This window comes from Carassius auratus, chromosome 40 (genome assembly GCF_003368295.1).
Source record: "Carassius auratus strain Wakin chromosome 40, ASM336829v1, whole genome shotgun sequence".
NCBI lineage: Eukaryota > Metazoa > Chordata > Actinopteri > Cypriniformes > Cyprinidae > Carassius > Carassius auratus.
Genome location: NC_039282.1, coordinates 10,412,286 through 10,439,796, shown reverse-complemented (window position 1 = coordinate 10,439,796; position 27,511 = coordinate 10,412,286). Strand labels below are relative to the sequence as shown.

The window sequence follows — 27,511 nt, the reverse complement described above, 5'->3', positions numbered from 1 at the left end:
CCATGTTAATGTTATATGTACTTTAACTTTATATCAACAATTGTCATATTTGTGTGTTATGTTATTTCTCCATCAGAAACAGCTGAGATACTTCAGTGACACATAATTGAGAACTCCATTAAGTATCCTGAGCTATGATTAAGAAATATCTGCGTCTGAAATTTTGCTTTGGGGCATATGAAGAGGAAGACAAGCTTGGAACGAGAACATCCTCAAATGAGCCACACAAAAAAGGTCCTTTACTATATACTGACCCAATTACACCACACTCTGGGACAACAATAAATGTATAAAGTGTACATACAATGACCTACATAGCCATAAACCTCATAAAAATAAAAAACAGGCCAACCAGAGCGCACAGGCCAGTAACAACAGCCAGATCTGAACATCAGGTCACACCAGAAGATGGGAAAAAGAAAAGTTCACCCACCGCTCCTTGTCCCTCTCTTTCTCCCTCTGCCGTCTGGTCTTGTGCAGTAGTCCGATCAGAATGACAGCAGCCCGAATGCCAGCTTTTTTGGAGTTTACTTTGGCTTCAGAATCCGACATACTGTCTGGCCCGCACTCTGAAACAGACTTTGGACCAGGACCGTCCTGTGCTATTCTGGAACGACCAAGCTCTCTGCCACCGGCTGAGGGACTGAGAATATATCTCCGTCTACCTCTCTCCTTCACATGCTCTCTCTCTCTCTCTTTCCTCCTCTCATTCGCTCCTACACCAGTTCTCATTGCCTGCCCCTGTCTGGATGTGATAGGCAGAATAGAATGCAGGCCACGCCTCCTTTTCCCCAGCCCCTCCCTCCCAATCCCTCTCTCACTTTCCACTCATTTTCCATTTGCTCTGTTCATGGACTTCTCAGCTCTCTGTTGCCAGACCTTTCCACACTCATTCAATCTAAAAAAAAGTCTGTCCGCTCCAGCCCACTTCAAGCAACTCCAGTCAGGCTTAATTGCATCTTGCATCTTTCTGAATCAAAATGCACCTTTTGTTCGGTGTAGAAATAAACTATCACCTTTTGGTCAGCATCCTTGACCCCTTTTCTGATTTTCTTTTGCATTTCTTAGTATCACAAAATGCGTTCAAACCATTTAGTCGTATAACAATAAGGTGGTCAATATTAGTGACCTTCCTCCTGTACCAAAGTAAGAATTTCCTTTATGATTCAGTATATTTGCGTCTCCATGTTTGTATGTGCCATGCACTGCCTTAAGGTACATATTGCGGTTCAGCATCTTGCATGACCTGTTTCTTCATTTCTCTCTCCTTTCTCTGTTTGTCTTTCATCTTCTCTTTCAATTTGCCTTTACCCACTGCAGGAAGTTACTCCCTCTTCTGCTGTCCATTTTCATGCACACCTCGCTCACAGATGGATTAACGCACGGCCTGCTGAGCATTTGCCCCAAGGAGGTCTCTAATACCTGGAGAAGCCTATCCGTTAGCATTTCCATTCATCTCAGTGGCAGTTGCTCATCTGGTGCAGGAACCCCCAGAAGTACTGGTTTGAAATCAGCAATATTTTTTGCTCATGGCATCCCATTAAATAAATATAAAAAAGCTTGGGGTCACTAAGATTTTTACATTTAAAGATATTAATACTTTTATGCAGCAAATATACATTGATTTGATTAAAATGTACAATAAAGACATTTATAATATTATAAAAGATATATGTTTCAAATCAATGCTGTATTTTTGAACTTTATGTTCACCAAATAATCCAGTAAAAAAGCATCATGGTTTTACGCAGAAATATTAAATAGCATGACTGTTTTCAACAGTGATAATAAGGAGTGTTTCTAGATCACCAAAAATATTTCAAAAGAAGAAATTAAAATGTAATTGTAAAATTGTAACTAACTTGTAATAAAACAGTATTTCATAATACTCTTTTTACTGTATTTTTATGAAAATATTACTGACCGCAGCTTCTGAGTTTACACTATATAAATAAAAAATATCGAAGTTGGAAGAAAATACAACTTAAATCTTTATACTTCAAAATTTCACATTAACTCAATGTACTTATTGAAAAGAGTGAGATTTCTGAATGAAAATTGCTTTTATGCCATTAAAAAAAAAAAAAAAAAACTGTGGACAACAACGTCATGAAATGTTGCTTGTCTCACTGCTTGTCCAAAGCTTATAGTCAGATGTGCTCTTTGTGTTTAATAATGGCCATAACCCATCCAGTTTTCTTTTTGTTCTGACTGCAAAAAGATTATCAACCCATGTCTGCAAAAACAGATGGTTCTCTGACAACCAAAATGACAGCTAAAATGGAAACATTGGCCGGCTGGTTCTCTCTTAATCAATAAGGATTTAGGCTTTGGGATTTAGGATTCAGGTTTGAAAATGCAAGCCTTTTTTGGTTGACTTTTTTAATATAAAAAAGAGAAGTGCATTCTAGGGTTTTTTATTTTGCTAGGCAACCACTGAAACAATTAATCAAGGATTATAGAGCGACTGATCCAAAATCTTTGGTTTACTGGAAAACTGTCATATTAGCAGCAACTTAAAAAAAATACAGCTCCGGGTAGCCCGTTACAGCCACAACAAGTTTCTCCTCCATTGCAGTCTAGACGTTCCAAGCAACCGTTATCTTCCATCACCACAACGGAAGGTCCGCCTCTTCAATCATTCCATTGGACAATGGGAAAATATCTGCTTTTCTGCTCAGAGTTGATTTTTTTCACCTTCAGGTGCCTCTTTTAGTCACCTCACTGGCTGCACCTCACGTTTTCGCTCTGAGCGTATGAAGTTGCAATCCAACCAAACCAAACCAAAGATTTAAGAGCACTCCCACTATAATCCTTAATTAGACTGACAGTACAACTGATTCGGCAGTTGCCTACAACATAAAAAACCCTGAGGCACATTGCTCTTTTCTAAATAAGACAAGTCAACCAAAACAGGCAGTGTGGTATGCCTCATGTCTTCAAACCTGAAAAACACATTCTGTATGATCAGGGCTTTAAAACGCATTCCTGGTCTTCAGTGTGAGGCTGTTCAAATAAAAAGTGTAACCTTTCATCTTTAAATTGCTCCACCTCTAAAAAAACTTGCAACTTTAATCAAAGCCTCTTATTTTCCAACCTAGGCCTTGCAACTTTCATGGTTCAATCAGTTCCAGACAAATACAATCAAATACAAGTCTTTTTTTCTCTCTTGCTGAATGTACTGTTTACTTCGTAAATACATCATGTTAAAAATTGCAGGGTTCTTTTTTGATAGAAATTAGTAATATGGATAATTTCTTACATTTATTCAGCAAGGATGCATTAAGTTGATCTAAAGCGATTGTAAACACATTTACAATGTAACAAAAGTTTGTTCTCAAAGGAAAAAAATTAATAAAAAAATAAATAAAATATAATTATAATAAAATATTAAAATCGAATAGAATAGAAAACAGTCATATTAAATTTTATTAATATTTTAGAATACATATTTATTTATTTATTTTTTTATTTAAATTTAGCCTGGGTGAGACTTCTTAAAAAAAAAACATTATAAACTGACCACAAACTTTTAATCTATAGTGTACATCAAATTTCTGCAGTCAACTGGACTGTTAAACTTAGACATGAATGTGAGTTTGTAAGGTGAGATAGAAGTATCTGACGTTGGTGAATGTGAGAAATGGTTCCCTCATTAGTGCAAAAATGAAGAATGAGACAAAACAAGCAAACAGCTGCAACTAATAGCCAATGTACCCCTTCCCCAGATTCAGACTCGGGCTCTGCCATGGTAACATCGCCTCAGATTCCCCAAATCTGCCATCAGGATCCTCATCCCCACGGCAACCCTGAGCTTCCTCTGGGAAGGGGCTGGTTGACAAGCAAGCCAGGTCATGTGATCAGTGAAAGAGACTTGTATCTGTGGAGAGGTACTGTGAAATGAATACGTGAGGTGTCTGGTAGTAAAAAGGTGAACTGTATTCTCTCGACTGAGCTGTTAAAAGAGTTGGAGGGATGGAGAGAGAGATTCAGAATGGACACAAAGTGATCAGTCTTTCCACAAAGATCCATGAAGCTGCGGGCTAAACCTCCCAGAGAGCCGCAAACAGAGATGCATGAGCAAACACATCCCCCTCTCCCACTCCCTCATCTCCTTCCACACACAAACATGACTCCCACTGCCCCTCAGCGCATCACACACACTGTACAGTATACAGTAAATACCCTATAGGAAATCACACATTCTTCCCTTCCAAACATCTGTACATCTACAAACACACATCTCTCACACCTTTCACTGCACTTCACATGATAAACAAGTGGTCTTCTTCATTCAGGTGCAAAAACACACTTTGGCCGTCACGAGGGGACACGGGTCCAGGAAAAAACGTCTCCAGTGACGAAAGAATGGCAGCAAGTAACATCACATAACTTGCAGAGCATCTGTCATCTGAAATCTCTAAACCTCTGAGGGTTATTGCATGAGAACAAAAAGACACAAAATCAATCCCTGAAATGCAGTCACTGTTTCACTGTAAATTAATGCTGATTAACCTGAGGTGAGGTAACTCAAAAGGAAAGATCTGACCCCTCAAGTTAGCTACATATATTACATAGGTTGTTTTCAAAATTATTGTATTGAAAATGTTACATTTAATATTAAACCATTTTCCAAATCTGAAAATGACAATGACCAAACAAGACCATGTTGCATACACAATCTAAGACAATAAAACATAAATATAAATAATATTAGCTAATAACATTCTAGCATAAATTGTATTAGTCAGAAAAATCATAGTATACATAATATTAACCAATAACATCCTAACATACATAATAATATTGCAACATAAATAACATTAGCCAACTATTTCCAAGCCTTACTAATATTATCTAATATCCTAGAATAAATAACATTTGGCAATAACTTCCAAGCATAAATATTAGACAATAATATCTTAGCCTAATAAAATTCACAAATATCTAAATAATATTAGCGAATAGCATCTTAGCATAAAATAACATTAACCGATAAAATTCGGCAATAATAATGAGCCAGTCATTTCTTAGCATTAACAATAGCCAGTAATATCCGAATATAAATAGTTTTAGCCAAAATGCCACAAATAGGCAATAATATGAGCATCAATAATATTAGCCAATGAAATCCCAAAATAAAGTTATCCCAGCATAAATAATAATAGGCAATAATTTACTACCACATATTGTTAGCAAACATGAGTTAACCAGTCAAGTTTCAAAGGACCGCCCTACATTATTTTACACTTAACATAATCAGAAACATGTGGCTTTGCAGAAATACTGTACATGTGTTCAAAACCTGTTGTTTTAAGGAGACATTGAAGGTGACTAACACTGAACCAGACTATTTGAACACAAGGATTTAAGGTTGCCATCAATCCAGTTTCTCTCTCAAACTCACGCGCTCTAAATTGATCAAAACAGGTGTACAGATAGCTCTATTAGCCAGCCTAGATAGAAGTGTGTTAACCCTGTATGAAGAATGAGACAAGAAAAGACAAGGTGACTGAGAGAGCAGCTGAGTATAAATCCAAGCCAAACACTGCAGACAGAAATAGCCGAGGACTGCACAGGAGAAACATGTGGCCCTGGAGCCAAGCCCAGCCAAGCCAGAGCTCCTTAATGAGCACAGCGCTATCAGTATCAGTGTGCGTTTACACACTTTCACACCAACACACAGGCTCTCATACACAAAGATAGGCTCATTGACAGCTCTGAAACACATACACACACTGTGGCAGCCACTTACACAAACACCTACTCGTGGACAACAGCATCTTACTGATATAATTAGCTTGATGGGAACAAAAACACTGATGTGTGACACAGATGCACAGTTGGAGCCTACCAATTAAAAAAAGTGCTGAAACTACATGGTTCATTCAAAGGTCACAGGTAAGGGTGACCCCTGGATAGTTACTGAGAAGTTAACTGTAAATTGGTTTGGAAAGAATCAAAAAGCTCTGCAAGTAGGCAATATTTATACTTTGGAAGGCACAATCATGGGAAAATAATGTTGTATTCTGGTGTCAGTCCTGAACGTAAGTAAGCCAGCTGCTCATTATTGCAAAATAAACCCAGATATTTATAACTGGACAAAATCCAACTTATTTTGTGGATATGTCAAACAAAATAAAATATAAATATTAGATCATTTTACTTTTAATAAAAATTTGAAATGCTGTCTTCGAAATTAACAAACCCAGGTTCATATGAAATACATGCCTCTATCAAAATTTATTCAAACTGATACTACATTTCAAGACACTATCAATGAGGGATTGCGGTTTTACCCAAAACACTTGAATATTGTCACACTCGGGTATAGAAGAAGATGATGAAAAAGAATTCCACAAACAAAAGGTTCTTTATTAAAACAAACTCAGATAATCCAAATGTGAGAGGACAATGTATCCGTGTGTCTACAGAAACAATACCAGACACCAACTGAATGAAAAGGTAGAACTTAATTAATTAAGTAAAAATTAATTTGTTAAATCAACCTTGTCATTCTAGCGGGCTTTTACAAGTTTTTGAGCCCTTATATTAATATTCATGTTTCATGGGACTCGTTTTCAAGCGATCCATATCGCATGTAGAATGCTGTACCAGGTGAGCTACAGAGCAACTTTACTACATTAGAAAAGCCTTATATGTGGATTTGCAAAGTTTACAAATCGTGTGCCATGGAACAAATGTTTTGATGTCATAGTACTGTGCAAAGTACTGTGTGATAATATTTAATTGATTATGAATCGATAATCTGCCCCAAAATCATACTTTGGGTACAGAAGGAATTAAGGTTGTTGCAATTTTACTGCTTCTAATGAACCGGAATCAGAAAGAGCTTTATTGCCAGGTATGTTTTCACATAGAAATTTGTTTTGGTGACACAGGCCTCCAAAGCATAAAGAGAATGACAGTGACAATACACAGATTAAAACTGCATTTCAGGTGACAACTGCCATGAATTCTGTATAAAGGTAAGTTTTTGGACTTTTGGCAAAAACTTAAGTACATGAATGTTTTTCCAATTAACTGAAATAAGTACTGTGTTGTACCAAAAATATTAGAATGTTGCAACTGACCACTCAAAATCAAGAATTCCAGAGACTTACCAATTACAATCTGATAGAGAGACAGTAGCGCGTTTCTTTAATATCGTTTCAGCGCAAATGTGTTTACAAGGTGAGATATCTCATTCCATGATGATGACAACTCTTTAGCAAAATGTGCTTCCAAGGCCAGGCACTCAATTTACATTTGACATTCTTCAAACATCATTTAGGTTCAAGCCGTCAACACTTAAATCTTCTCGGATGATGTCCTAATGAATGAATGTTTGCGCGTTACCACATACATATTTTAATAATAATCTACAGGCTACAGAGTACTCATGATCACATACATACAAATGTTTCACTGTGCATGTTTGTGTCTAAAAAATGTAAATACTAATTTTAAAGGTAAAGGTCAATTCAATGTCTATACAACTGTTATTATGTTTAACAATATACAGATGTGTCTGAATAAGTAAGACAGCAAGGTCAAGACATGTGCTTACATTTACTGTAACAAGAAAAAATAAACAGAGGTCGTGAACATCCATTTCTAAGTTAGCTTGAGTACTTAAACTAGTTTATAATGTCTATAATACACTATCATTTTTGTCGGGTTGCCCTAGAGTATCATTATGGCACTGCACTGATGTTTCTGTTATTACTTTGAAGGTCCATGAAAGCAATAGGGTAATTTTCCTCTGTTCTAAGAGCAGGGGATCCAAAGTTAATATCCAAAATGAAGGTCTTCTTCACTCTCTAAGGCTTTGCCTCAGTAATAATCAAGTCACATGCGCTCTGTAATTGTATTTGTTACATCACTTGACTGTTTGCACTGTCGCTTTGGTCCAAAAGCATCTGCAAAATGAGAAAATGCAAATGTTATGGAAATTAAAGCTCGATTTGAGCACGACCTTTGCAAATGTCATTGATATGTGGCGCGAAAGCTTCTACTGAGACAGAATTGGGAGTCAAAAAGGTGTCAAAGGCTTAATTTACTAATATCTCGGTAATTGCTTGCTTATTTTAAGCCTCAGTCTACAGTAGTAGATGTCGAAACATCTTAAAACAATATTGCAAACCTACTCGGGTAAGCAGAATAATAACCGTTTGATTTACAAAGAACTCTTTTACCATTTCTTGACCTCTCAAAAAAGCATTTATCTCAACTTCATTCCACTTTACAGAAGAGTCCCTCTGGGCCGGGTGAAGGATTGGTCACCTGAGGTACGGCGAGTAACATCACGAAACGGATCCCTCCAGGCTTATGCCACAACGACTCCCAGACACAAAGATTAAAACCTGAGGAATAAAAGACTCTCATCTGACGTCTATTAGCTTCCAGGCAAACCCCCAAGGAGCTTTGTTTTTCCCACACCACCCTTCTATGAACTCAGGAGCACAAGAATCTCATTCTCACTCCTCATAATTTCATGGCAGTTTCAACTTCATCTCTGAAAAATACATCGCCACTGTAATTATTAAGCCCTCTCTGCTTCCGACATGGGGCATCCGGGACACTGGCCTACAGATCATCTATCACTTGCAAGTGTCTGCACCCTGAGGACAAGCAATATGACAAGCTGCCTGAAGGTTAGTGTGACAAATCTTTCACTTGTAGAAGTTCTGCAATCCCTGAGAAGAGTGACAGGGAACTTGGATCAAGAGTATTATGTTATAAATGAATCTAAAAGATCATTATGACAGATATATGATGATGGAGTTATGTAACTTTAAGAAATAAGGGACTTTTCACTGTTTACTTATCGGTATTGGTATTTTTTTTTATTTTATTTTTTACACAAAATATAATATAAACATAATTAACATTTTAAGAAACTAGCATAAGTATTTATAATAATACTCTAGAAAACACAACATGGTGCACCCCTATAGTTAATATTGATATATTAATATCAGTCATTAGTGACAGCAACGTGAAAAAGTCATTTTAGAGGAAGTGCACTGTTTTTTCTTTGGCACAGTTTTTGTGCCCCAATGAAGCATTCAAAATACGACTAGAAACACGTGCAAAGAGTCTAAATATGCTCCATTTTTATTGTATATTGACTTAAAGCACAGAAGCACTTGGTTTAAAAATCCAAAATTTTTATAATTTTTCTCAAAAGACAAACAGCCTGGCACTGAATTCAATGTGCTGAGAATTCATTAATGAAAATGTTGTCTCTGAAATACGCAACGACTGATGTTTTCTCATCTTAATGCAGCCACTAATTGCTTCGCTGCCCTTCCGTGCTGGAAAAGCATCTCAGATTAATTTGACAAACGAGACACAGAGTGCACCTTTGTTCCTCAGCGGCTCTATGAAAATAAGACTCCTTCATTGAATGCATAGATCTAAAAAGACTTCTGCATTTAATCTCTGTCTAATACTTTTCCCCACTCTTTCCATCATTTCCTGTCTGTTCTTCTCTCTGCCAGACAGAACATCCGTGATGCATCCAGTCAACCAGACTGATCCCCCCTCCTCCTTCCAATCCCTTTCTTTCTCTCCTGCTGCAAATGTGATTTATTTAATTTGAGTCATAAATCAATTTGGTCCCATCCTTCTGTTTGTGGAGAGGGTTGACAAATCTTGGTCTGACACTTGTTTAGCCCCTTCCCCAATCCCCCTCAGAGAAGGGCGTTTGCTTGCTGGAGGAGAGGAAGAACAACAGGATAGACTGATAGGAAATTAGTAAATACCAGGTGACGGATATGATATACAGTGCAAGTACAACAGCCGTGAGGTTCCTATGATGAAAAGCAACAGGTAAAACGGAAATAATAGCTACAAATGAGAAATCTACAAGCAAGCAAACTGATTTTCTCTCTAATCTGTGACTCAGACAGAAGGCAGTTGCTGGCCTTAGTTTTAATAGATTTCTCTCAAGTCATTCATGAGTGCAGATAGGAGGCACACCGAATCAGCTGCAGGTCTTCTTTTCATGCATATCTTATGTAAAAAGACAGAGCGAGAGAGGTCCAGAGAACAGGAACCAAGAGAAAAGGAAGAAGAGGACAACAGAGGTCAAAGTCAATTGAGCAAATATGATCAAAATTCTGGGCATATTCTGGGCATATTCTGGGCATATCCTGTGCGGCCTGTGTCTCAATAAAAAGAGACATGTTTTAGCCTGGTTTTGTGTTCTCAACCCTTCTGCTATTGATGGCACCATGCTTATGCTTTAATGGCACCCAAAGAATAGGTAATGCTCAGATAGAGATGCATGAACATGCGTTACAAGTAGAGATATACATTACCATATTGGTTATTGGCTAGTATTACAAATTTTTTCATTTGTCGGTATCAGCCCATATTAGATACAGTATTTCACTGGATATCAGATATCTGTTTTAAATTTTGATTAGCTCTGATTAACAGACATTTTTCCCATTGATATCAAGAGTTTCCCAGCATTCTCTTATGCAAAATAAACTCCTAGATGCAGACTTGGTGAAGGGCATCAGACCTGTTTTGCAAGTGACACAGCTGTTTTCATGAGTATGTGTATATATATATATATATATATATATATATATATATATATATATATATATATATATATATATATATAAGAAGAGAACAGCCCCTTTTCTTTATATAATGAGCAGACAGCTGGTGGTCAGAAGTAAAAACTTGGTTGCTTAGCATCATTAGTCAGTTAGCCCCTGCTGTAACTCTAGCATTCTGGGTTAAAATACATTCTTTATCTTCTGACTGTCATTCCAGAAGTGACAAAATATTCGTCATAAAATCAATTGATAGAAGGAATGCAAAAAGATCTCTCTCCAGGTACCACAGTCTTCCTTGGTGGATCACATGACCAGCTTACACCTTAGGGGCTTTGAGTTCGAATCCTCAGCAAAGACAAATAAATCAAAAGAAACTATACTACACCCATCTTACACCCATCCTCCACCTTCCCTCCTCTGTATTTTTATTCTTCTTTCTCACCCTGATCCCTTTCAGATGCTCAACTCCTCCTATGGCGCCGCTGCCCAGCGCATACTCATCAAAATTCATTTTCCAAGCTGCCTGACACCACTTAAATCAATAAAAAGAGTCCTTGACATGCTTATCTTTCTTGTCAAAGAAGCAGTTTTTGATTTTCTACACAATGTATATGCAGTAAGTCTCCAGGCTTTGGGACGTCAGCTCATTTGTGCTCGAGTTTTCGATGGAAATGTGGAGAACAGGATGTCACGGGAGATTTAGGGCCACCGAGATTAATTCAAAACAAAAACTGACTGACAGTTCACCCGCTGAGTGTCACATTCCAGAAGCGTTATGTGGGATTTATTCATCACTTTAACCTGCCACATCTCAAGGACATTCAGACCTAATGTGAAATCAAGAAAAAGCAAAAAAGATGTACTTAGTAAACCGAAACTAAACACTCCTTTCCAGATCTCCACTCTGGACTGCCGGAGGTCTCTGTTACCCACCTATTTAGACAGGAGAGGAGCATGAGCTATCTTCCCAGTAGGCTCTAGGCTTCTTTATGGTCCTTAAAAGCCCCATTAAAATCAAACTGCCAGATGGCACCCTTATCAGAGCTGTCAGAACACTGCAATGGGGCAGAGTTGTAAATAATTGTCAGGACTGGAGATGCGGGCAGATTCTTCTGAAGACATATTTGTGAAGGAGGAGGAGTAGTAGTACGCAACACCGCACGCCTTCTCGGACAGATTTTGGCAGCCAATGTGTGTTCGTGTGTGAGAGAGAGAGAAAAGTAGGAGGTGAAGAGAAATAAAAATTCTACAGTTGGTGATAATCATTAAGCATCTGTAGCTTTGGGTATAGTAACAATAACACAAGCTGTCCCGGCCGAAGCCTTGCCAAATGCCAATGTCATCCAAAACAGCTGAACCGAAATATTCCACAGCCAAACTTCAGCGCTGTCAATCAGCAACAGGTGTTTTCATAGGTAATGATGAGCAATGAAGCTTTCATCAAGGATTCGGGTCGGCTGGACTGTTCTGCTGTCTCTGATGTATTGCTACTCCATTGTCATGATGACCATAGCCCACGAGAGACTGTGTCACATTGTCAACATGCTGAGCCTTATTCCTCAACACCCACAAATGAAGTGACCCTCTTTCAGAAAGACACCCATTAAAAAATTAAGACAACGAGACGACAACGTTCTGTTTGCAAATAACCACATTTTTAACTAAACATTAATTCGACAAGGTCAAAACTGACAATATTTACACATATGTACATTCTTAGTCTAGCTGTGCACAATTCATCTCAACCAAAAGAATTATAGTTTGCTCTAAAACATCTTTACTTTTTCAACTGATGTCATGTATGTCAGCTCTGTTTTAAAAAACTCACATTTAGTTTAGGCATAATAACACCCACTTTTCACAATCTAATCAATTAGATTGTGAAAAGTTATCACATTACAAAAGTGCATAAACAAACAAACAAAAGAAAATAAAATAAAAAAATAAAACAGCTATTCAAACTGCAGAAACATATTTTGTGTTTAAATAATTAAAAATGACAATAACAATAATAACCTTTACATTTTATTTTCAATATTAGCTAAATCAATTCGATTTTATTCAAACTAAGTATTAATAATAATAATAATAGAAACAAATTTGGGTGCAAACCACTATTCAAACTCCAGCTATTTATTTTGTATACTTAAATCATTTGAAAAAAATATAATAATAATAATTATTATTATTATTATTATTATTATTATTATTATTATTATTATTATAAACACTTTTATTTATTATTTATGCACAGTGCTAATAATGCAAAGGTCATGGCATGGGTTCAATTCCCAGGGAACACACATACTGATAAAATGCATACCTTGCAAACTGCAAGTCACTTTGAGAAAAAGTATAAAAAAATATATAAACACTGTTCTCTTGAAAGAAGCAGAAACGTTCAATAACATTGCCATCTGGAGGACAATTACTGAAAAAAGAGACTTTATAATATCTTAATCTCTACTGCCCTCTAGTGCCAAACAAGAGTCAGAGCTCAGTGAGACCTATTTTAAAGAGATTATGCAAGTGTATGCAAAGTAAATTTACGCTGTTCTCATAAATCTTTCCAAAAAGGTCAAAGTTGGCTATTAAGCACAAAATCAAGCTATTTTAAGTGAATAAATAGATTCAAAGTGTATAGAATCTTTATAGAGTTTTGGGGGAAACAAGAGAGTTTTGGGTACATATCCATGAATAAATGATAGATGGATGCACTCATTAATATGGTGCGTTAAATATGCAAAGACAAAAATAGCAGAAGGTCAGAGCAGAAGGAAATTTATGCTCCTTGACATTTAACATTTTCATACGAGACCAAACTCATCTCCATACCGTCTGGAGTTGTGTGTGTTGTTGCTCTCAGTCTCTGTTCAGTGTAATGGGTCATTTTGGGTCTATGCCTCTAATTGCCTCCTGTAGGAGTACAGGCATAATTGATTGAACTGCAGTTGTGGCAGGAGACACCGTGCCATCCCAAAAGACACTGTACTGAGCAATCATACCGATCTCATATCAGCCCGAACAGCAGCTTAGTCCCAAACCCCCACAACAGAAGCACAGTAACGACTCAGTCTGAACGCTCCCAGTGGTCTTTTCAATCTAAACAGCTCATATCAAGTCTATAGGTTTCAGAGGCAGGTTGCTGACCCACAACCAAATTAGTTTATAGATAAAGGACAACAGTCTTTCAGAGTCACTTAATGTCACTGCTTTCAGCCATTCACATCACCCCTGTAAGAACAGGCTGTTGAGTTCAATATTAAATCATTATGGAGGGAGCTAATTAAATCAGGCTAGTGGGGATGTGATTGTTTGTGACAGCTGAATACAGGTCTTCAGGCAGTGCATCATTTAGGAGTCAGATGTTTTACCTCCAGTCTTGTATTTAGACAGCAATCTAATGCAACTTAATTCCCGTTAAACTCTGCATTTATGGTTTAAAAAAAATTCAAACCCCCCTGTGCATCTAAAAAAGAAAAAAAGGACAATCAAGCTGATAAAAACAGCATTGAAAATGAAAATATACTGTCCCACAGGAAAGATAAAATTACTGGTCACATGGTATTTTCCACTTTATTATTATTTCTTGCTCTGGATTGTTTAGGACAACAACAACAACAACAATGCTGTAATATTGTGAAATATTATTGCAATTAAAAAAAAAAAAAAAACTTTCTATTTTATTATATATTTTCAATTTTATCCTGTGATGCAAAGATACTTTTTTAGCAGCCATTACTACAGTCTCGATGCTCAAGAAACATTTTTTATTATCAATGCTGAAAACAGCTGCTTAATATTTTTGTGAAAACAGTGATACTTTTATTCAGTATTCTTTCTTTCTTCTTTGTTCAACAGAGCAGCATTTATTTAAAATAGAAATCTTTTGTAACATTATAAGTGTCTTTACTGTCACTTTTGATTAATTAAACGTGTATCTATCCATCTGAAATATTATAAAAGCAGACTCTCTTGAATCAAAACACTCTGAATTGCACAAACACACAAAAAAAATATATGCAAATGCAGCACAAAATATTCAAAACTCAGTAAAAAACCTGTGGAAAACCAGAAGCAAAACCCAGAAAAACTCACCAGATTTTGCGAGGCATCTTACGCGGTGAGAGGTGCACCTAAAATACAGTGTTCTCTCTCTCTCTCTCGGTCTCTCTATTTCTCTCTCCCTCTCCATCCTTCAATTTCCAAACCATAGTCACATAACCCTAAGCTTTATTACATAAACAAAAGCACCTGCATAAACAGCACACACACAGGGCCTGATTATGCCGTTTCTCTAATGTGGCCATCCTTCAGGTGGAGAGCGCCGTCCATTCACTTTGTAGTTGCAGATGCAAAGGGGGGAGGGGGGACCACTGGTTAGATCCTACCCCTGCAAAGCACAGCCTTACACAGACAACCAACCCAGACACACCAATCTGCTCTTATACACACACACACACACACACACATTTTTGATGGGCCTCGCTTTGTAAACTCATTTCCATGGAGACCAATATAAATAGTAAGCAGCGACAACAGGGATTGTTATTCATGAGAGAAAAACACACCCAGAGTCACAAGAAGAAATGTAACATGGCAAAATCTGAACGTATATAAATGTCAGCATGTTGTCGTCTCACACTCACAGAGACCACCTGTGCTAATCCACAGCGGGGAACTTTGGTGTCAATCCATTTCTGTCTATACTGAGCTCACGATTATTGCCTCCACTCCTCCGCTCACCTCTCTTTCATCCCGGCCAGACAGGCTGACAGACACTTGAAGGTTGAGGCAGTCATAGAGAACAAGCATGTGTGAAGATCTCACACCAAAGAACTCCCACAAAGATGGAATAGAATGGGCACGGAGTGAAATGATTGCTGATTCTATGGCTGATGTATTGATTGATTATTCAGGTGTGGCATTAGGACAGAGATTTAGATGGATCAAGTTTTTTCAACACAAACACACACAGACTCACCGGGATCTCAGGGCAGCAATGCCGGACTTGTCAATCCTTGTCAAGAGAAAAAAAAAGAGAAAGAAAAATTAATAAATAAAAAAGGTCAAAGTCAAAATCATTGCTGCACCCTTTGAGTCAATTAGATGCGTGCCACGTAAACACTTAAACCTGATTTTCAACCTGAAAATACATAACATATTCTAGACAAATAGGAATGCTGCCATTATTTATAATTAATAAGCCATAAGCTCTCAGAAATTTAATCAACTTTCATACTATCATCCACCGGGATGGTAAATAATATATATATTATTATAGATATATAAAAATAATTTTAAGGCTCTAATAATAATAACCACTTGTTCATAATCTGTTCAACTGTCATTAATTTATTCAAATCTGAATATCAATTCAAACCTGTTTAATGCTTACTAGGATTACCAAGCGTGTATAACACCATATAATTATAAAATGAGTAGTTTTAAGAATTGTTCGCTATAGTCAAAGTCTTCTGACATTATATGACAGCTTTGTGCAAAAAACAGACTCATATTTTAACTATATTTAAAATGAAAAAACATTGTGATAAAATAAAATATGATACAATTAAAAAATAAAACTCTATATATATTAGAACTCATTCAAATTATGAAATATTTATTGTGCATGTAGATCTGATTAAATGGTCTGTACGATCTTAAAAGACTAAGATTACTTCTGTTCAATTAGTTTCTTTATTCCAATTTCTTGATTTTTTTTTTTTTTTTTTCAAATTCTACTGAGGCCTAATTATTCCTATAAGCCTGAAGTGGAGAACAGAATAAGGTTTATCATTTCAGCTAAATGAGTGATGAGCCAAACGCATGCTGGTAATTTGCCGGCAGCATGGAGAAAAAGTTTATATTTTTGTCTCACACTCAAAGAAAGACTTCAGAACCTACATCAACATATCCCTGAGGAGTTTCGGAGAACCATTTGCATAGACCGAGGACATTTCAAACATTTTTCCCATTTGAATGTGTGAACATTTACAGCCCAGTGACGAAACTGCGATGTTCTATTCCAGTCAGAGGGTCAAGCGTCAATCATTCACCTTTGACCTGCAGCACACACATATGGATAAAGTAGTATGCAAAGAGGAGCTGACTTATTAATTTTCTCTAGGAACCAGTGACCACAGTGCCTTAAATTAGCTCCTCTATCTATCCACCTGTAGCTAAAGTGACTAAATGTAGATAAATGTGTATATTAATATCAATCCAGCGACCCCCACAGCAGAAGGCAAAAACATTTTTTTTTATTTGATTGTGTTTTGATTACCTGTCTCATCGAAACATGCTCTCTACAATGAAACTCATTTTAAGCTCAGTGCAGCCAGTGACGCTGGCGCAAGTAAAGGTGTTAGATATGAAAGCCGGTATCGTCATGGTCCCAGTTGTGACGCATTCATCTAATCAGTGTGTATTGTCAGATATGGCTAGCTTTGTGGCTCCCCGGCCGTCACTATCAGAACATCATCACCAGCCATCCACGCAGCCACAAGGTGCACCAGCATTAAAACCACAACAATCTGCATGCTCATGATGAACTGCTGCTGCATTAGCATGTAAAGAAGTGTTGCTGTTCATTTAAGATGCTCCACAAAGTTCTTGGAGGACATGGAGCACTCATTCTCTTTCTTGAATTACATTCGGTCACATATAATCACCTCCTTCTTTCCCTCTGACATTTCATTTTTGTTTCCTTCTCATAAGAAAATTTCTGTCAACAGCTCCAAGCCTACAGATTATTCCCTCATGTTCTATATATTTTGCAGAGTTCATTTATTAAAGATGTTGTGAATATCTCATACTGCACCTGTTTGGAGAGCTGAAGCACAAAACTTACATTTTGATTGGTCAAACAAAAATTACAAATAATAATAATTGGGTTGTTAGGAGATAGAGTGGAAGAGTTTGATATTTCTTGTATCTAGACTGTTGCTTCGGCTTTGCTATCACAGGAATAAATTACATTTTATAATAATATAATTACATTTTTCATTTTACAAAATATATTAAAATAAAAATAACTTTAATATATTAATCATATTTTACAATATTGCTTTCTACTGTATTTTTAAAATGGTATTTGAAGAGTAGCTTATGTGCCTTTTCATGTACTTGCCTACTGTTTTCTGATCATACCGTCATTCTTTTCTAAAAACAATTCGGTAGCACTTTATTTTACAGTCCTGTTCCTCATGTACATACTATGTACTTATTATAGTAATTACAATAACTATGTAATAACTAGGTACTAACCCTGAACCTAACCCTAAACCTAACCCTACCCCATGTAGTTACCTTGTGTTACCAGAACTTTCTTAGATAATTACACTGTAAGTACACTATAAGTACATGTTAGTACACGTACTGTAAAATAAAGTGCAACCAACAATTCTCACTTATGCACAGAAAATAAACCTGACATCAACTGAAATAATTTATTTTTCAATTTTGGCCTTGTAAAGAAAACATCAGCTTTAAGGTCAATAGAAGTTGTTTATTAAGTTTCATAAAGACACTTTAAAAGATCTATTAAAAATAAATCTAAAACACTTAATCTTATTGACAATTATGCCTTGCCTGACGTACTATTCCAAAACATCCAGAAAAATAAGTTGAAATCTATTAAATGTATTATTAAAAGGGAAATTTTGCCATGTACAATTTTTTAACTTCATAGAAAGCAAGAAAAAACATACATATCTGAAGGATTATATGCAGGGTTTTCTATTAGCAGAAAAAAAAACATCTCATTTTATACCTTAAATTAACTCAAATGCACTGAGATCAACTATACTGAAACACATTTTTGACTCATAATTTGAGGCAAGAGGGAAACAAAAAAGGTATCCTACCATCCAAAGCCCCCAAATGATACACTTCTTTTTCTCCTGTACATGCTGACTTTCTTTCTATTCTGTTGTCAGTGACAAGACTTCTCATCTCTTTCCGTTGTTTTAAGGGAGGCCACCAGGGGGAAGAGTAAGGGACAAGAGGGGAGGAAAACTAATGCCTCCTCCTACCTGCTTCCCACCCCTAACTGCCCACCCTTCTCCACTTCACCTCTCTCTTTACTTTGTAAAAATTTTAGGCCACACCAGCAACTCATTATTTCCAGCAAAGCACCTGCACAGGAAGTACAGAGCCATGTATGCAATGACTTCTAAACAATTGGTCCCAAGGTGATTTGCAGTGGATTTCATGATGTCACTCCTGCCTGTGTGAAATTCCTTTCTAATTCAAAATGTCATGTTTAATTCAATGTGTTACTTGTCATTTCTTTGTAATTATTTGTCAAATTGAGCAATTTCTGAGTGGAAATAGTTTAAAGTAAAACCTACTTCCTAAAGAATTTTCCTGCACCCCTTGCATTAACATCCGCTTCAATAATGATTAATGCTGGCCATGGCGGATCATCAATATACTGTATGTGGTAATCAGACAAGTATCATTTGAATTTCCCTCACTGGATCTGTGATTCATAACGAATGGAAAGGGTGAGATGTTTCATGGTGGGTCACAAGCATTGATTAATAAAGGATTTGTTCACACACACACACACACAAACATGCAGGCAGCCGCACTCCCACACAAATATGACAGAAATGATCTATCTAGGTGCATCGGACCCCGGCTAACAGCTGTAGAGTCATGGCAGACAGAATGCAGGCTGTCAACAGTTGACAAATCCAAGGCCGTTCCCCACGGCGTAAAGTAAGAAGCTCATAAAGCAATGACTCAGCGTGGGTCCAAATAGCCTGATGCCTGATCTACTGAATCCTCGACTGTCTCTTGTTATTAACACCTTTATGAAACACAGAGCTTGTGCATGAAAGAAACAGAATAAAATAGATCAGCGATTTAGATATTAACATTATTTCGCCTAATTAAAAACATAAAGTTAAAATCAAATGTTGAAAAAAATGTTCACAACTCGATGTACAGTATTAATAATATATATTCACTTTGGGATTTGCTAAAGATTACAATTTCACATTTTTTACGTTTTAACAGCTTTGAATTAAGAAGTGATTTTAAATATAACTTTAAGTGAGCGTTGTAGGATGATGGAAATGTGATCTTAATGTACAAATAAGAGAAATAAACATGCACAGTAAGCATTTATCATCATAAATAAAATAAAAATCTCCAATAACCAATATGGTCCCAATATATAATTTGTGCTGTATTTTTAACAGACAAAGATTAATTAGGGTGAATTCAGGTTAATGGACTATTTTGCCTGTTTACCTGGATTCACTCCACTAGATTTGCAAGCATAAAAAAAAAAAAAAAAAAAAAAACCATCAACAATGAAAAATATGGGTGTAGAAAACATCTTCTATGAAATATTACTAGTAAATTTCACAGCTAATCAATAAGAAACGGCACTGAATTATATGCAAAATAGAAAGACTATTGACAGTGAATAAGACTAGCATCGACTAGCAATATACTGAACACTGACCACTCCATTGGACAGTTTACCTTTTCCTCTCTAGAGACACAGCAGTATTTCTTTTCTGATAAAGAATAGTGAAGGGCGTACATGTTGTGAGAGAGTTTTGAGAGAGAAAGAGAGAGAGAGAGAGAGAGAGAGAGAGAGAGGAAAGAAAGGGAAAGCAGCATTATGCTTAGCGCCAGTGCTGCAACAAACTCTAGGTTAATTATACCGTATAAAAAGATTGAAAAGTGAGAGGCAGGAAGCGAAAAGGCCCTTCTCTTACACATTTATCTCATTTGGAAATCACTTGCTTCCCGAAACAATTCAAATGCCCTTTGAGCTTCCTGAGGCATCCACATGTGATTCAACACAGTCCATTAAGAGTAAATGTAAAACGCAAATAGAAATACAATGATGCTAAATTTTACCAGAAGGCATTGACATAAGCAGTCATTTCGAAGGCACTGTTATCCAAATGAATGATTAATGCCATATTTTTGGAGTCAAACCACCACTAGCAACCTGAAATCACACAATATGATTTCCCCAAGTACCTAAACACATGATTTTGAAAGTCTCTTCAAATGCGCATTTACTTTGTAAAAATGTTCAAGTCTCTACTGCCACTTTTGATCAATTTAATGTGTCCTTGCTGAATAAAAAATAATAATAATTTATTTTAAAAAGTCTAACTAACCTCAGACTTTTAAACAGTAGTTTAAATAATGAACATCCTTTCTGAACACCCTTTCATATTACTAACCAATCAAACCCATCAACTATCCTTATCCCCAACCCTACCCATAAGACTACAGGCAGTGACTGGTTTATAAATTAAGCCTAACAGTATTTCTAACCATAAGCTTAACATTAAAAAAATTGTTGATTAGAATGTTACTTCAGGACCAACAATGATGTTGATCATAAAAACCAAGTCCTTGAGTGGGACATAAAGCATGACAATTCGACCCTTGCTGACCATGATATTGCTAAGGAGATTTTGTCTCCTGTTGTTCCTGGAACAACATTCTTTTAACAAAATTCCACATCTACCGCTAACCTTAACCTTAACTACCCTTATAAATGACAGGTTAATAGGTTAATAGGAATTTTTTACGATGACTTTTTATCCTAACCGGCCAGACAGTCAGAACATTTTTTCAATCACCCAATCTTATATCTCATTGGTCTAATAACATGCTTCTCACAACAAATATCTACTGATTGCCTGTAATTGTGTAGTTGTAAATCAGTCTTGCATTCAGTCTGAAAACTTGCAGTGCTCCTATGTTGAAGGCACCTTTCAAAGTTTTAAATATTTTAGTCATATTTTTATAATAAACGTATATTATCGTCCTCTGGTGTGGACACTAGTTATCAATACAGTTATCTATATAATCATGGTTCTTGGTGTGAACAGGCTTTGACTTTAATCTTTAAACATCAAAATGCCTCAGGTGCAACAAGGATGGTGACCCAGCCTAGATCTTTAACCGTTACACCAAAAGACACTAGACTTGCATTCTGCAGTCACTGGAGTGTGCAGCGTAGGTTGCAGTTGTGTTGAACAGTTGAAGCGAGGCGCTTGGCATGATTGTGCTCTAGCTAATGGACTGAAGACATCGTTTTGTGGGCTCCACCAGCCCTGAGCCAAGACTGAGTGATAGGGCTGTTTTCCAGTGCTGCTGCTAAATGAACGAGATGCTCTCTCATTAGTTTAGTGGGTAGAGAGAGGGTTGTATCAGTCACAGACAAGCGCTCATACGATCTGGCTCATTAGATCTACTGTCTGGGCTTCCCCTTATCTGTCTCTTGAAACGAGCCACCAAAATGTGAAATTAGGATGACAGATTCTGCTTTGCTTTTATTCCACCTCATTATTTTTTTCCTTCACCTCTACACAAAACCTTTGGGTGTGTTGCTTCTTAATATTCTGATCTCCAAATCCTCTTTTTTTATGTTTTTGACATGTTGTCCTCTCTTCAGCCTCAGCCTTACCTTCTCTCTTACACAAATCCATCTCACATTTTGACTCCCCGTGCTCGACTCTGTCCCTGATCCACTCATGAGTGATGAATGCCACTCTCTCACCCGTCTTCATGATGTGCGAGAGGATTTCGATAGCTGTGACAAAGAGCTCAGCTACTACACCCACTCACAGCCTGCAATCCGCTTACACCCACCCAGCCGGCAAATCAAACACATCCCATATGTGTCCGTACACACATAGAAACAAATCCTGGTTTCTTCAGTGCTTCTATAGCTCTTCATGCACTACCTTATCTCTTTGAGCTTACAGAGAGGGGTGTACAGCACAGCTCAATGGCATGTGGTTTATGAACCATGCTCATGTCATCATTAGACAATCTTGATGGCTTGTTTGATGTTCCTTTCTCTATCCTTTTACACATTTCTTTCCCTGAGAAGAGATGAAACGAGACAAAATGAAATGTAATAAAACAAGAATAAATAAAAAAGATGATCGGAAAAAAGATATGAGACAGGGAAAGAGATGAGAACAGAAAGAAGTGAGAAGATGACAGTGTAAAGATAAGATGAGATGCAAAGAGATCCAAGAAAAGAGAACAGAAGATCAAAAATAGAGAGGAAATGAGAAGGAAGAAACGAGGCAAGCAGAGACCAAGATCAAGATATTAGAGATGGGACAAGAAGAGAAGAGAAAAGAAAAGACAAGAAAATAGGATGAGATAAAACGTAGCGCTTAGAAGAAAAGAAATGAGTCGAAATGAGATGCAAAAGGAGTAGAGACCAGATGAAAACAAAACAAAACAAGCAAAATGAGATGAAAATGAGATGTAAAGAAATGACATAAGATGATGCAAGCTTAAATGAGGCAGACAAAAAAGAAAGAAAACAAAACAGAAAAAGACGCAAGACAAAACAAAACAAAAGAAAACAAGAGAAAATTAGACCAAATAAAACAAATCCGAAGAAAAGAATAGAGAGGAGATTAGATAGGTTGAGAACAGAAAAGATGATACGATAAGAGATGAAACAGAAAACAAAAAAGACAAGAGCAAGAGCCTAGAACAATGGAGATGAGATGAGATGAAATGAGACTTGAGAGAAAGTGAGAAAAATGAGTGATGAAGAAATGATCAAATGAGTATCCCAATAATGCAAGGATAAGGACAGAAAGGAGAACAATAGCGAGAGGCTGATGTGCACGGCAGAACCCACAAAAGACGTAATTATGGCGTAAAGGTGAACTGTGCATTGTGACACTCTTCCACTGGAGAGGACAGCAACATGGTCCATTTTTCACTCAAATGTACATGCATTCAAGTAATCAAACTAAAATTAGATTCAGCAGCAGCTCAAGCTACAGGTTGCAAAAATAGCCACAGTTGTTCAGCACAATGTTTAGACATGTTAAACCCAAGATCATATTTTGTTTCCTGCTAAAACCACAAGGAGATGTGACAGTGCATATATTTAAACTGTGTATGAATGAAGCTAACACTACATTTTTTATGCTGACAGTCCCTTTCATTTTATCAATACACAATGCTCTTTATAATTTAAGATCACTCTCTGTTTACCAAATCCCACACAGCCCGTGCAGAATGACTCATGTGGATCATCCACATACTTTATTTATGTCTAAAAATTGAGCCATCGTGCTGAAATTTCCTTCTGGCTGCCACAAACAATGGCATACACCAAGGGAATGAGTCACTAATGCAACACACACACACACACACAAGCAAAACACAAGCTATTAATTTAGATAGCGGAATAATATCACATTAATATCACATGCTTGCATTTTAGGACTTTTTGAGAAAAAAAAAATGTGTGAGTTTAAAACTCTAAATTAGTTTAGGGACCCTGATGCAACTCATGGCCATTATGTATGGCTCCCAAAAACAGCTAAGAAAAGAGATTCATATGCAACCCGTAAGATGTGCAGCAACAGTTTAGTCAGGTACTGTTCAAACCCACACACTGACTGCTGTCCATTAGTGTGACAAACATCACCAGGAAATACGCCTTACTCTCTCATCCATCATGCATTTGAATATTTATTAAAACATCACCTTACCTTGAATCTGCCATCAGAGGCTCACAGGACTGAGTAAACACAGCAGTGCTGCATGAAACGACTGGTTCTACACTGGTGAGGAGAGAGAATCGCTCCGAGAGAGAGAGAGAGAGAGAGAGAACAAAACTGTGGAGGGAGGGAAAAGGATGAGAGAATGTGAGTGAATCGTGAGGAGACAGAGAGTGAGAGAGAGAGAGTAGATGTGTGTAAGAATGCAGGAAGTAGTTGTAGTAGTTGCTATGGCACTGTATTTGTGATGGGCTTATGAGGGGGCGCGGATCATATCTCAGACATTAAACTGAATAGAGTCTCAAAAGCCATACTTACAGAAGATTTATGGCACAGGCACACTCATATGAGGCTGGAAAAGCATAAAGCATTAATAACTCGTGGGCAAAAAGCACCTCTGTTGAATTTTTCCATCTAAATGCAGGCAGAAGTTACAGATTTATGACGTCTTCAACAGATTCAGGCATAGCTTCAAAGGCGAGTCTGATGCTGCTTCAGTTCCATGTTAAATAAGGAATCACTGATATTGAATTTTTGTAGAGATAACGTTAATAATTTTATCATGATAAATTATCATGGCTGATATTAAATTCTATACGATTTGCTCTAATAATTTTTTGTTTTTAAACGACTAAAATGAAACACATTTTAAACACTACAACAAGTGAATTTAGACATCATGCATTTATAATATGCAGTATGAAAAATGGATGTTCGTTTTCAGATTAGCTAAAGATTACATTTAAAAACTAATTTACTGTTACCAAATTAGTGTTTCTAAAGAATTAACTTTAAACTAGCATTCACAATGAAATATTAAATGTCGGCCAACATGTAGGCTATACAATATCAACAGTTTAAAATATGTAATATCAGCTGATAACCAATATGGTACTATTATATTGTGCATCTCAATATGCTTTACAGAATATACTGTATATTTATAATTTAATATGAAATCATAAATATATATATTTATATATACTGTATATTCATTTTATTTATGATATATTAAACTACAAATTTGATAACATTATTTTTGCAACTGCAATTGCTATGTAAATGTACAACTTTTTTTGCATTTGGCTTTTCATAATACACATCGTTTCAAAGCCATCTTTACAGAAAATAATGATGTTAACATTTATAATATCCTAATATGATGCCTTACAGCAGATTAGAGCTGCATGATAATACAATTTGCAAAGATACAAGCAATCAAGCATTTGAGATATACTATACTATATAGTAGCCTACGGTATATAACCCTATGCAAGTATACTGTCTGTATACTTATATGAACAGCTGGGAGATAATATAATTACATTTTGCGACAACATTTCTGCAGCATTAAACAGTCTGTAAATGCATCTTCAGATGTAGCTTCTGCCTTTGATGTGTAAAATCTGCATTAGATTGCAACACATAAGCAAATGAAACAAACAGTTCAGAGCTCAAGTTTTCACAGTAAGCTTTGCAACACAATGAGAACAAGAATCAGCTCAAAGAGGAAGATTCCACTTCACAGTTGTTTTTTCACATGCAGACACATGTGCCTCACTGGCCATTAGAACAGCATGTGGTCGATGCAGGCGGACACCCCTGAGCTCCAATCAGATCAATGTCCACTCACACACACACTCTCACTCGCATGTACTGGAGGAACATCAATAATCTGGATTCACGGGCAGTACATCAAAGATACAAAGGGGTACATGGCACATCAGAAGAGTTTTGTGGCGAAAAAAACAACAACTATATTCTCTTTGCTCAGCACCAAGCTCAAGTAGGCCTAGTGGATAATGCAGTCTTCCACTACAAGAGCCTGTTGAACATTGCCTGGATTTTTCATTTGTCTGTTTGTTTAGAGCTGTTGTCTCCATCTCTTTCAATCTTTTGACAGTTAGTGTTTTAGAGCCACTGGGCCTTCTAATTGGTGCACTTTCTGGGGTTGCCTTGGTAACCCTCTTTGGAAATGTTCTTTGGTGTTCTGCCATAAGATTTGATCGAATGAATATATGTATATATAGCATTAATTCGAAAATGATCATATTTTCAAATAAGGTGTCACATTTTATCAACCCGTTCTGTTCCCTGCAATCATTTGACTAGATTTGACAGGAATTAAAAATGAGCATATGGCACTGCAACACCAAACAGCCTGCAAGAGGTGTGACTTCTCTCTGAAAAGAAATCCATCAGCTTGTAGTTTAATTTACATGTTTATGCCAACAAACCCAGCATAAGATGGGCTGTATATATTAGCACCATATTAAAGGCAGTTTTTTTTCTTGTTCTGTTTAATCAATTAAATGTCTACATTAAAATGCACTTAATATTTTTTTAAGGAAAGATAAAAAAGGTATGATGTTACTTTAGCTTTTTATTATCAAATGGTTTTATTTATTATTACTTTTATTATTATGCTTTAATTTCCATAATGTATTATGCATTTTATTAAAATATATTTTTTTAATAATAATTCTAAAGTGGGTTTTATTTTTAATATTATATTAATTATGATATTTTCATTTTTATTCATGTTTATTTGCATTTATGTGTATATGCATAAATTCATTATTAAAATAACAGATTAAACATATGCATTATTATATGAAATTATATTATAAATTATAGATTTAAAAATTATATAAATTATTTTATAAAATTATATATTTTTAAATAATTATTTCAACTTTAGACAATTTTTACTACTTTTAAAATAAAAAAATGTTGTTTAATTTAGATTACAAATAAAAAGGAAAATGTGTTATTTTAGTTTTATATTATACATTAAAAATAATATATAAAATTATATAAAAATTATAAAAATAACTTTTGTGCTTATTGTTGTTGTTTTTTTTTTTGTTTTTTTTTACTGTAAATCACTTTGAGATTTTCACTTTGAATTTCTTGCATGAAGGATGCTAGACAAATAAAGATTACTATTATTAAAATATGATAAAATCTAATATAAGAAGCATATTAACTTTCCTATAGTAACTATCACAAAATAATTTTGAAAACCATCCCAAGGTCATTTTATGAAATTGTTGTGACACTAGACTGCGATGCAATAAAGCAATATTTAGTTTCATGCATTCATTTTTGGACTCGCAGCTCAGATGTCTCTGCTCTGCTCATAAAAACAATTTGATCTAGTGCAATAAAACCCTAAAGCGATCAGAAATTGATAATATAATCACCGGAGGTGGGCGGGGTGTGGGGAGCAGGGCTCATGGGGGAGAAGGAGATGAAAAATTAAGGATGTAAGACTAGAACTCCTCACTCTTTGAACTGATGCTAAGATTTGTTTTGCTCTATGCTCTCTGGTCTAACTGGTGGAGAAAGGAACTGTGACCTTTAATATTATATAACAAGAGACACGCGCACAAACAC

General features: G+C 36.2%; 1 protein-coding gene across 9 annotated transcripts in view; it reads right to left on the bottom strand.

The window, feature by feature from the left end:
* LOC113058543 (rap1 GTPase-activating protein 2-like) overlaps positions 1-24,279 on the bottom strand; it is a 55,208-nt gene extending 30,929 nt beyond the window's left edge. For 4 of the 9 annotated variants that reach the window (XR_003278003.1, XM_026226524.1, XM_026226526.1 and 1 more), the window contains exon 1: positions 434-706. Coding sequence is in view for 7 of the 9 variants with exons in the window: in XM_026226524.1 (XP_026082309.1) it covers positions 434-552 (119 nt within the window). In the remaining 2 variants the exon portion in view is untranslated. Of the gene's footprint in view, positions 1-433; positions 710-14,678; positions 14,885-15,564; positions 15,601-18,448; positions 18,467-24,103 lie in introns of those variants that run through there. The other 5 variants (XM_026226529.1, XM_026226528.1, XM_026226531.1 and 2 more) reach the window with 5 other exon arrangements.
* Between the last annotated feature and the right edge of the window lie 3,232 nt (positions 24,280-27,511).